The sequence below is a fragment of the Pavona decussata genome, unplaced genomic scaffold (assembly GCF_977016875.1).
Source record: "Pavona decussata unplaced genomic scaffold, jaPavDecu1.1 SCAFFOLD_1388, whole genome shotgun sequence".
NCBI classification, from domain to species: Eukaryota; Metazoa; Cnidaria; class Anthozoa; order Scleractinia; family Agariciidae; genus Pavona; species Pavona decussata.
Genome location: NW_028146030.1, coordinates 1 through 11,994, shown reverse-complemented (window position 1 = coordinate 11,994; position 11,994 = coordinate 1). Strand labels below are relative to the sequence as shown.

The window sequence follows — 11,994 nt, the reverse complement described above, 5'->3', positions numbered from 1 at the left end:
CGCGCGGCTTAGCTCCGCTAGGGCCGGCTCGGCCCGACAAATTTATTAACCTCGCTACGCTCGGGCCTTCGGCCCTCGCTTCGCGAGGAATTACATTACTACCTTCCTTCCTTCTTTCCTTCCTTCCCTACCTCCCTTCCTCCTTCCTTCCTTCCTTCCTTAAATTACCTACCTACCTACTTATTTGCTCATCTCCCTCTTTACTTCCTCATTTATTAATTTTCCTGCCAGCATATACATATAAACCTGAACGCACCTGAACTTTCCTACCCCTTCCTTCCTTTGTTACTACGTTCTTTCTAAACCACCAATCGACGAGTACTGACCACATAAACCAACAAACCAACTGATCGACCAACCAAAAGCTAGGTGACTGCTGGACTAGATAAGCTGGCTAGCTAATTTGTTAAGCGACTAGCTAGCTTGCTACCTTTTTAATGTTATTTTTGTCTATTATCTAATGACACAGAACTTGACCATGTACCAAGTGCCTGACCACAAAGCCTGTTTCTGGGCAACTCAACCAACAATCTACCAAAAGCCTGACGACCTGCGTAGACTGCTTGAGATGGTGAGTACATTTTGAAGTTGTTTTCCCAGATTGAAAAAAATATTAAAATATTTTTTAGGCATGCATCCTTGATTTATTTTAGGTTTTTAGGAGACACCCAACTACCACAATGATCAAGATAATAAAGTCTTTCTCAATTGTAATTGTCACCTAGGCAACTTTCTGATATTGGAAAAAGGGATTAAATTCGGTTACTTTAAAACACAGTTTGTTTCTTAACCTAATACCAAAGAAGACGGAAAAAAAGTTTACCACGCATTTTTATGAGCAAATCACGCAACAGTTATTCTTTACACTAAAACCTTTAAAAGATAGAATAATGAGTGGCATTTTTGTCCAAATTGAAGTTTTTATCTCTGAAAAATAGGTGGTTACCCCTAATTTTTTTTATGGACTCCTAAAGCCCTTGGAAGGGCACCACCCGATAAGCGCAGAATGAATGCGTAGTAGCGGTATAAATTTTGCACTTGATTTTTCCTGCAGGATGCTTCTCGCAGTCCCGCACAGGAAAAGACTACACATATTCAATACGAAATGGCTGGAACTCTTCATGATCGCTCGATTCTGAGTGATGAAATGGCGGCCCTCTGTGCTAAGCTGCCCATTTATCGCTTGTATCAAGAAAGTGCTGTTATTGGTGTGGAAAAGCAAAAACATCTAAGTAAGTTAAACTATCTCTTAGTATTTCAAGTGGTTGAGCTATTGATAACTTTAGCTGACCCTGACCAAGGACGACAACAACAAGCAATAAAAACAACAACAACAACAACAAATGAGAAGGCAATCAAAAGAATATAGTACAAACAACACTAGCGGTAGGCTAGACGCACTTTCCGCCTGTGGCTCGACTAAGTCAAATGTTTTTTCTTTAACCCTCCCTCGACGCTAAGAGAGTATTAAAAATTTCACATTGTATTTTTCCATAGTCTTAGTTCACACGGGCAATGACAAACTAACTTTCCATCAAGGGGTGCTGTATGGACAGTAATGTTGCTCGATGTTTCATGCTTCTTGAACGCGAGCTCGCGCTTTGGCATGTGATAAACTAATTTTCCAGACCTGAACAAATGTGACTCGGATTCGATTCCCGGAATTCGGGGTCATATGTGGGTTGAGTTTGTCGTTGTTTCTAGTGCTCGCTTAGCCAAATACGGCTCAAAGCGTAACCAATGTTCCTCTACAGGAATTTAACACCATTATTAATTATTATTATTATTATTATTAGTTATTTTTTAAATTAACAATAAATAATAATCTCTATATTAAAATATTCCAAGCAAATTGTTATTTACAAGTTAAAAGTAGAAAAAAGAGCTATTAAAACCTATTTACAATTCTTGTCGATTAAAAAAGAGACTATTTTCAAGCACAATTTTTTTGGTAGACAAAGGAAAAAAAAAAGATCTCATCAAGTTAAAATAGTATTCTTATTCGTAATAAAAAATCATATGATCTATCATCGCTAAAAATATATTCGGAAGTTAAATTATGGTCCTTAATGACGAAAAAATTATAGGGCCTAGATTTTGGCAAGGCATCTATCTAATTCAAAGTCCGCTTCTCGAACATTGCTTCTAATTGCTCTTCTAACCGTTCTTGACCCTCTAAGACAGAGTAAAGCCGACCTAAGGATGGCAAAGAAGACTTTAGAACGTATGCAAGAGACAGTGGCGGCATAGTTCTCTCCTTTCTTCGCTGCGACTAGCTCTGCCAGCCTGTCATGGTATCTCTTGCACTCTTCTCCCATGCCGCCTGTTGTTGTAAAGACTAGTGGTGTAAATGTTCCCTGTTCCACGTCCATCACTCTTCGCGTATACAATCTCTTCTTGTCGTTCTCGTGCTGCTTGTATATCTGCTTGAGGTCCAGGTCTCTATAAGAATCAGCGTTGGGGTAATATACCAGTACATCGAAGAACACTGACCTTTGTCTTTCCCAAAAACCTCTAGCATGGATGTCTAGGCAAGCGTCGGGAGCTCTGTTAGCTCCGCTTGGAAGCGACTCTCCCGTGAGCTCCTGGAGGACGGGCTCAATCTCGACATCATTGCAGACCATGCTGAGCATGTCTGCTTCAAGATCTTTTAGCTCATTATGGCGCTGTATTATGAAGCCGCCACGCCTGCAGACCATGTCATGATCAACATTAAAGACATCGCCACACACGCAAATAGATGGCTTGCGGCGATTTCCCAGTCATATCTGAGCTTTAGAGCGTCTCAAAACTCGCCCTTGTTCAGAGTGAAGCCCATTTCATCGATCGGTATGACTGTCAGCCAGTTAGATGCACCTTTTTCAGAAGAGAGTTCAACGGCGCGTTGTGTCGTCAGAGTAAGAGAGTTCTTGATGTCATTCAGTCTTGCTCGAAACATTTCGTTTTTCTCTCTTCGCACACTCTCCTGTAGTGAACTAACAATGGCATCATCTGGTGTTTCATGGGCTTGTGGCGCTGTGGTCTTCATTGACGCTTGGTACTGTAGATCTGCGTCTTGGCTTGGATTTATAATTCCAAGCCAACCCAGTCTAACTGGCAGTGCCAAGAGGTCCCTTTCGCTCGGCGTTGTGCAATGATGGTCCGTTATCGACGTTATTAAGACATCGGCAATGGCGCGTTCAGAGGTTCCAGTAGATCTTCTATATCTGGGAGTGTTCTAAGAAAATATGTCCATCGGTGCCGCAAGCAAAATGCAAAGGCTGCGTAGCAGGCTTGTGGTTGTGACATGGCAAATCCTGCCAACTTAACCACCTGGCTTACCGTATTTTCTCGATTAAACGCCCCGGCGTTTATTTAAAATTCGGCAGTTTTGACCCGGCGTTTTTTCGAGGCCGGCGTTTAATCGGGGTCCGGCGTTTATTAAAGAAATGCGATTTTCAGCCATTTTCCCACGTTGATTTATTATTACCGATCCTCGGAAACCTAGGGACAGTTTGTCAGTGCCGGACAATATTTCCCTGGATCACCCGAAGTTACAGTATTATGGTACCGTACATACGGCACTTGTACCATGTTGCAATCAAGATTTGTATCACTAACAAACAGCACATAAACAATATATGAATGATGTAGGAGCAAGTAAATGATATGAGTACAAAGTTTTAAGTTTATCGCCAACGTCCTCCTCGTTTGTGTCAGCCAATGTGTGCAAACTGATTATTTAAGTTTTAATTACATGCTAATACACACCGGGACCCCGAACAAACGCCGGGGCCCCCGATTAAACGCACGCGGCGTTTATTTAAAAATCGGCAGTTTTGACCCGGCGTTTATACGAAGCCGGCGTTTAATAATAATAATAAAAATAATAATAATAATAATAATAATAATAATAATAATAATAATAATAATAATAATAATAATAATCATAATAATAATAATAATAATAATTATTATTTCCTTAATGAAGATACTAACAAACTGTTCTCGTTTGACAGGGAAAAGACGAGGCGTTTCTTTATCAATTTGCATCTCTTTCGGTATATTTAAGTTCTGTATCACCATCCCGCTCTGAGTAACAACTGAAAATAAGTGGCTAACTATTACATTGTATTGATTTGATTTAATGGGTCTTTTCTGATCTTGGAAGCCATTACAAACTTTATCCGGATCGACATATTAAGGATGACACTAACAGAGTCCTAAAGTGTGACGTCACAAATATTTGAATTTTTGAAATTATGGGATTTGTAAGTATATTCAGAAAGAGCACGATAAAAAATTCCTAAAACCAGCATCTCATTGCAATTTGGGGAGCGAGATATTAGCTCTGTTATGCCCCGATGACTCCATACAAATCCTTGTAATTTTGTCTCAGTTCTTAACGTTTGGAACTGAGACAAAATTAGAAGGATTTGTATGGAGTCATCACTTTAGGACTCTATAGTTTTCGCTTGTAGCTCTCAGAGCATTAAAGGCCCAAACTGCTAATATACACTAGAAATGGTTTTAGTTTTTTGTCAGTTTGATTGTTCATTGGGAAGTTTTTTGAGTATCGCAGCGCTTTTGCGACGATCCAGCAAGTCGAATCATTTTACCAGAATACAAAACGAAAGTGAAATCATTTGTCTCAGCCCTGACGTTGTGTTGGCCGTTTTTTCGTTTCCTGTGACTAAATTCAAAGCCGATTCTAATTGTTTTAATGTCGAGAATTCAATGCATTTTGCTGAAGATTTATAGCGGAAGTAAAATATGGCTGAGCAGAGATCTGAAAAACATACTGAGAGAATAAAACGGAACCGAATTAGGAAGTCATCCTGGGCTGAGTGTCTCGAAGCATGGTTAGCGCTAACCATTGGTTAAGAGGTATTAAAACCTATAGGTTGTCATGGTATTTAACCCGGGTTAGCGCTAACCATGCTTCGAGCAACTGGGCCCTGGCGGACAAGAACGTTTGAAGGTGAAGCTGTAATGGCTTCCCAATTGCTTTGAAAATATGTAGTTGAGAATATTGCAAATTTAATGGAAGAATACACCTTAAAAGCTAAACAAAACACTAAAAGTAATTCAGGGTAGTGTGTTTTTAGAAAATCAACATAAGTAAAGTGCGTCGAGAAACAGTCTCTTAATCGGTGAAGTATACTTGACCGCGGAAATAAAGAAAGCTTTTTATAAGGACAAAACCAATTCTTTTGTTTTCAGTGTTGTAAATCCGTTCAAATAAATAGAAAGAAGTAAATAAAGCCACTTCAGACAGTTACAGTGTGAACGTTTTGTTAACCTTGTAAGGAGCTCTGGGTCCATTCCTCTTCCAGACAAACATTTCATTTCTTTCCAGACAACTCAAAAGTATATCCCGGGACTGTTTTTCATCCCGTGCTCAAAAAATCAAGTACTCCACATCCTTCCATTAAAATTTTGTTAGATTCTTGAATAAAAACGTTGTTAGAGCAGGAGGACATAGGACCCTCCCCACCCATGAATTTTCTCGAATGTACACATATGCGAGACTCGTTCCCAGAGCTTTTCCCTTGTAAATTGGGAAATGCCCTGGGGACAAGGTTGTGCGCATGTGTGCTATAAAATATTAATTAAATTATTTCCCGCCATTTTTCAGTTCCATAGCTGAAAACTCATGTGGGTGAGAGGACGATGTGTTAAAGAAGAGGGTTGGTTTAAACTGTAAGAAAAACAGATATGGGAAGAAAAAATTAATCATCCAGTAATTAACATTCAAATGCGTGCGTTGTTAATTCCGAAAATACTCTTCGCTGTTAAAACCAGCGATGGCTTTCATGTAACCAAAGTAGCTGCACATACCCTTGACAGGTTGCACATAAAGTAATCCGAAAGGAAAAACGACTTCTCTGAGAATTCTGAATATGCTCTTTGCCGTTGGAATGGGCGATGATTTTCACGCAACCAAGTTCTAATAGAATTGGTGCACGTCTTTTAAGAAAGCGGAGAAGATGAATTCATCGTGGAAAAGGAAAAAGAACATGCTCTAAGAAATTCTGAAATGCTCTTTACTATTAGAATGGGCGATGATTTAAACACATCCAAAATAAAATACACCCTTAAATCAAGTTGGTGCACGTTTTCTTGAAAAGTAGAGAAGATAAATTCATCGAGGAAAAAGGAAAAGTACACGCTCTATAAACATTGCTCTTTGCTGTTGTTGTTGAAAGAAGCGACGTCTTTTACCTGACCAAAAATAAAGAAACACGCTCGGCTTGGGTCGGTTCACGTCTTGTTAGAAAGCAAAGAAGATAAATTAATCGGGGAAAAGGAAAAACTACATGCTTTAAGAATTCACAATATGCTCTTTGCTGTTATTGTTGAAAGGGGGAACGTTTTTTACCTAACCAAAAATAAGTTCCTCTTGCAGCTGCAGCAGGAAGACTCTACATCACGCAGTGACGCTTTGTGCCCAAAGGGAGTTTCGTATTGACCTGTAATTATCATGTGTCAGAAAGACTAGAAAGGCTGTCTGAATTATCATTATTGATATCTATACTTCATCCACATAATTTGGATCTCCCCCCCCCCTCCCAGCTAAATAAATTTAACGGCACTGGGTGGGTTGGGAGTTATATTATCCTATCCAAGGAGAGTGCAACTACGTTCAAACCAGTGGTTTGAAATATCCCATAACTATCAACCTCCAATAAACGACCACTTGACGAATCTTATGATCTTGCTGCTAGCGGCTGGATGTTAGACATCTCTATATTACGTCAGTTCACATGTTCCCTGAGGGACTGAAATTGTATAAACTATCAATAACATATAGCAAGGACACCATATATAAGAGACTGTATCATGAAACCTGTCTCACGCGCGCCTTATCAGGTAAATCGTAAGGCAAAGTGCTTTCGATTCAGCAGTCACACTGGTCTTACACGTGAAATAAACAATATATCATATTCGTAATATGTGCTGAAGTGGAATCGCTGAAGGAAGTCACTTGTCAAGATGTTATGAATCCAAGAAGAACGATCTGAAACGTGAAATAAACAATATATCATATTCGTAATATGTGCTGAAGTGGAATCGCTGAAGGAAGTCACTTGTCAAGATGTTATGAATTCAGAAAGAACGATCTTAAACGTGAAATAAACAATATATCATATTCGTAATATGTGCTGAAGTGGAATCGCTGAAGGAAGTCACGTGTCAAGATGTTATGAACTCAGGAAGAACGATCTTAAACGTGAAATAAACAATATTTCATATTCGTAATATGTGCTGAAGTGGAATCGCTGAAAGAAGTCACTTGTCGAAATGTTATGAATTCAGGAAGAACGATCTGAAACGTGAAATAAACAACATATCATATTTGTAATATGTGCTGTAGTGGAATCGCTGAAGGAAGTCACTTGTCAAGATGTTATGAACTCAGAAAGAACGATCTTAAACGTGAAATAAACAATATATCATATTCGTAATATGTGCTGAAATGGAATTGCTGAAGGAAGTCACGTGTCAAGATGTTATGAATTCAGAAAGAACGATCTGAAACGTGAAATAAACAATGTATCATATTCGTAATATGTGCTGAGGTGGATTCGCTGAAGGAAGTTACTTGTCAGCATGTTATGAAATCAGGAAGAACGATCTGAAACGTGAAATAAACAATATTTCATATATGATATTCGTAATATCTGCTGAAGTGGAAGCGCTGAAGGAAGTCACTTGTCGAAATGTTATAAATTCAGGAAGAACGATCTGAAACGTGAAATAAACAACATATCATATTTGTAATATGTGCTGTAGTGGAATCGCTGAAGGAACTCACTTGTCAAGATGTTATGAATTCAGAAAGAACGATCTTAATCGTGAAATAAACAATATATCATATTCGTAATATGCTGAAGTGGAATCGCTGAAGGAAGTCACGTGTCAAGATGTTACGAATTCAGGAAGAACGATCTTAAACGTGAAATAAACAATATATCATATTCGTAATATCTGCTGAAGTGGAATCACTGAAGGAAGTCACTTGTCAAGATGTTATGAATTCAGAAAGAACGATCTTAAACGTGAAATAAACAATACATGATATTCGTAATATGTGCTGAAATGGAATCGCTGAAGGAAGTCACTTGTCAAGATGTTATGAATTCAGGAAGAACGATCTGAAACGTGAAATAAACAATAAATCATATTCGTAATATGTGCTGAAATGGAATCGCTGAAGGAAGTCACGTGTCAAGATGTTACGAATTCAGAAAGAAAGATCTTAAACGTGAAATAAACAAGATATCATATTCGTAATATGTGCTGAAATGGAATCGCTGAAGGAAGTCACGTGTCAAGAGGTAACGAATTCAGGAACAACGATCTGAAAAGTGAAATAAACAACATATCATATTTGTAATATGTGCTGAAATGGAATCACTGAAGGAAGTCACGTGTCAAGATGTTATGAATTCAGGAAGAACGATCTGAAACGTGAAATAAACAAGATATCATATTCGTAATATGTGCTGTAGTGGAATCGCTGAAGGAAGTCGCTTGTCAAGATGTTATGAATTCAGAGAGAACGATCTTAAACGTGAAATAAAGAAGATATCATATTTGTAATATGTGCTGTAGTGGAATCACTGAAGGAAGTCACTTGTCAAGATGTTATGAATTGAGGAAGAACGATCTTAAACGTGAAATAAACAAGATGTCATATTCGTAATATGTGCTGTAGTGGAATCACTGAAGGTAGTCGCTTGTCAAGATGTTATGAATTCAGGAAGAACAATCTAAAACGTGAAATAAACAATGTATCATATTCGTAATATGTGCTGAAGTGGAATCACTGAAGGAAGTCGCTTGTCAAGATGTTATGAATTTAGGAAGAACGATCTGAAACGTGAAATAACCAAGATATCATATTTGTAATATGTGCTGAAATGGAATCGCTGAAGGAAGTCACTTGTCAAGATGTTATGAATTTAGGAAGAACGATCTGAAACGTGAAATAAACAATGTATCATATTCGTAATATGTGCTGAAGTGGAATCGCTGAAGGAAGTCGCTTGTCAAGATGTTATGAATTCAGGAAGAACAATCTAAAACGTGAAATAAACGATATATCATATTCGTAATATGTGCTGAAGTGGAATCGCTGAAGGAAGTTACTTGTCAAGATGTTATGAATTCAGAAAGAACGATCTGAAACGTGAAATAAACAATATATCATATTCGTAATATGTGCTGAAGTGGAATTGTTGAAGGAAGTTACTTGTCAAGATGTTTTGAATTCAAGAAGAACGATCTGAAACGTGAAATAAACAATATATCATATTCGGAATATGCGCTGAAGCGGAATCGCTGAAGGAAGTCACTTGTCAGAATGTTATGAATTCAGGAAGAACGATTTGAAACGTGAAATAAACAATATATATCATACTCGTAATATGTGCTGAAGTGGATTTGCTGAAGGAAGTCACGTGTTAGGGTGTTATGAATTCAGGAAGAACGATCTTAAACGTGAAATAAACAATATTTCATATTCGTAATATTTGCTGAAGTGGAATCGATGAAGAAAGTCACTTGTCAAGTTGTTATGAATTCAGGAAGAACGATCTGAAACGTGGAATAAAGAGAATATTACATTTAAAACAAATTTACGCAATGTATTTTTTTCTCTTGATGCTGTTGAGTATGATCAATAGTGCGATCGCTCTTTAAGGAAGTATGTGATCCGTTATCGTGAGTTCTGGAAAGGGAGCCCAAAATTGGAAGAAAAGAATGTCGTACTTAGAACAAGAAGACTTTTCCACCATTTTTTCTTCAAGTATAGTTTCTCTTGCCACAGATCACTAGTGATCTATATCGTTCCTTAATAAGTGACGTGGTCAGTTCAGTTAGCTGACCAAAATAAAAGTAACAGAAATAAGAAGTTGTTGAAATTGTTAAAATAAGTTCACACATGGCGGCGTGTGTCGGTAACATGTTCTGCGACATTTTCACAGTATATTGTGTATTAACATTGTCATGAGTATGTTTAATCTTGACATTTATCCTTCCTTAATTACTGTATAAATTTTTGAAGCTTGTGGACACATTGAGTCTGAAAGAAGACTTAACGGATCCAAACAAAAAGTCACTGCACAGTACATTACAATCTGTCCCGAGATAACACTAAGCATAACGAAAAGCTGGTCGAAATATTTCTCTTTTTTCTCCACATCTCTGCTCTACATATTTATGAACTTTTATAATCACCAGTCAGTTATTGACCTCAAGACCTCTCTTAAGCTATAGCGCCATCAATGACCGGAAAAAGAGCTGAAACGCGGAGATTGAGAATATCATGTTACGAACGAGGAAGTATTAGACGCATCCAACCGATGGTATATAAACGATGACTTGTACACCTACATCCATTCTCTGTGGAAACGGTTGGAAAACTGTGCCGCGAGAAGATAGAAGGCCGATCCGAGGTCGTTCCGTTTACAAGTGACAAGCTAACATGGTAAGCTTACTTCAAAATTGCACCTTCTTGCAACCTTCCAAGACAAGTTTATTGAAGTTTTCCTTGATGCATACGAATGCAATCAATTTAAAACATTCAAAACTTTATTTCTTTTTTCTCCTCAGGAGTTCAAAGCGATCATTCTGTGCTTTGCTTTCTTTGTTGTGGCCGCATCGGGAGCGTCGGTTTATAAAAGCGCAGAAGAAGAGAAAAAGGTAAAATGATTTCCAATTGTTGTTCTTTATCTCATGTATCGTTCTTACCGATAAATTTTATCGAATTTTACAAATGAGTGAGCTTCTGCACAACCTCCTTCTGCATGGAGAAAAACCTATACTGAAGGCATTTGGTTTGTTTGTGTTTAGTAAAATATCCTTGTCTGTAATCACATACGATTGCAACAAGAATACTCTGCTGCAAGCTGAATTAATGCATTCTTGCATTCCATATTACCAATAGCACGCTCTTCCAGCGAGCTATTAAGCTGGGTTGTGATTGATGATATCATCTGTACAGCTTACTTCTTCTCCTAGTTTTATCACTTGGATGACGCTCACTGTTCAATCAGGAAAATATATTAAATGAGTAAACTCTCTGGATTGAAAACTAAGGCTGCACGATAGAATGGTTTGAAATAGTACAGGTTAATAGTCTTATTTCTTTTTACCTCTCAGGAGACGGTATCGAAGTACACTGTCAAAATCAAGGATGGAAATAAAGAAGTCGAGGAAACAGTTGAAATTGATACCGAGAAGGAAACCGAGACCTTCCGCATTCCAAACAATGGCAAAACTTCTGGAGAGATCGAGGTTATTTACGATTTTAAGAAGGTGAGTTAAAAAAGGGGACTACTGGGGAGGGGATATGGGGACGTTGCATCAGTTACCCTTGTTTTTTTCTAATATTTCCCTCCCTTTCCTATTTCTTTCTTTCCTTCCTTTCTTTCCCCCCTACCCTTTCCTTTGTTTTCCTTCCTTTCTCAGTTTTCCGTTTCCTAACTTTTCCTTCCTCCCTCCCTTCCTTCCTTCCTTCCTTCCTTCCTTCCTTCCTTCCTTCCTTCCTTCCTTCCTTCCTTCCTTCCTTCCTTCCTTCCTTCCTTCCTTCCTTCCTTCCCTCCCTCCCTCCCTCCCTCCCTCCCTCCCTCCCTCCCTCCCTCCCTCCCTCCCTCCTTCCTTCCTTCCTTCTTTCCTTAAACTAGAAATACGTGACTCGCAAAACCTCGCGAAGCTGGGGCTGGGTGGAAAGCCCTCTTTACTCGTATTGTAGCATCAAACGAGGAGATTAAAAGGCGCATAAGATTTTTTTTTGATGAGCATGGTGTTTTCGTAGTTCCACGGGCTAGTTTGCGGTTGAAAATCTATTTGTGACGCGACGTAATGTACAACGGGCGTGCAGCGCTGCCGTGTTCGATGAATTTATTTCCCACGGAAAATTATTTACCGCGGCCACAAAACGTGTAATTTCTTTAATGCAATCTTTCACAAAAAAGATTTCTAAAAGAAAGGGAAAAGATTCTGGAG

At 38.5% G+C, this 11,994-nt stretch overlaps 1 protein-coding gene, 1 long non-coding RNA gene and 1 pseudogene across 2 annotated transcripts; 2 read left to right on the top strand and 1 right to left on the bottom strand.

Annotated features, from left to right (window-relative positions):
* Positions 1 to 478: 478 nt before the first annotated feature.
* Positions 479 to 1,559, top strand: LOC146448111 (uncharacterized). The gene is made up of 3 exons (XM_085102707.1): positions 479 to 571; positions 1,055 to 1,232; positions 1,498 to 1,559. Exons 1-3 carry the CDS (start codon positions 479 to 481, stop codon positions 1,557 to 1,559), a joined length of 333 nt encoding a protein of 110 aa, XP_084958833.1.
* A 531-nt stretch (positions 1,560 to 2,090) lies between these two features.
* Positions 2,091 to 3,321, bottom strand: LOC146448110 (uncharacterized; annotated as a pseudogene).
* A 7,014-nt stretch (positions 3,322 to 10,335) lies between these two features.
* On the top strand, positions 10,336 to 11,304 carry LOC146448109 (uncharacterized; the record flags this gene model as incomplete). The annotated part of the gene is made up of 3 exons (XR_014861300.1): positions 10,336 to 10,474; positions 10,600 to 10,689; positions 11,149 to 11,304. It is a non-coding gene; the product is annotated as an uncharacterized LOC146448109 (long non-coding RNA).
* Positions 11,305 to 11,994: the final 690 nt, after the last annotated feature.

What these genes read in the sequence shown, in the direction of transcription:
- LOC146448111 (XM_085102707.1), top strand. Translation starts at nt 479, where the DNA reads ATGTACCAAGTGCCTGACCACAAAGCCTGTTTCTGGGCAACTCAACCA. An exon ending in TGCGTAGACTGCTTGAGATG is followed by an intron (nt 572 to 1,054) that starts GTGAGTACATTT and finishes TTTTTCCTGCAG; the next exon opens with GATGCTTCTCGCAGTCCCGC. An exon ending in GGAAAAGCAAAAACATCTAA is followed by an intron (nt 1,233 to 1,497) that starts GTAAGTTAAACT and finishes ATTTTTCCATAG; the next exon opens with TCTTAGTTCACACGGGCAAT.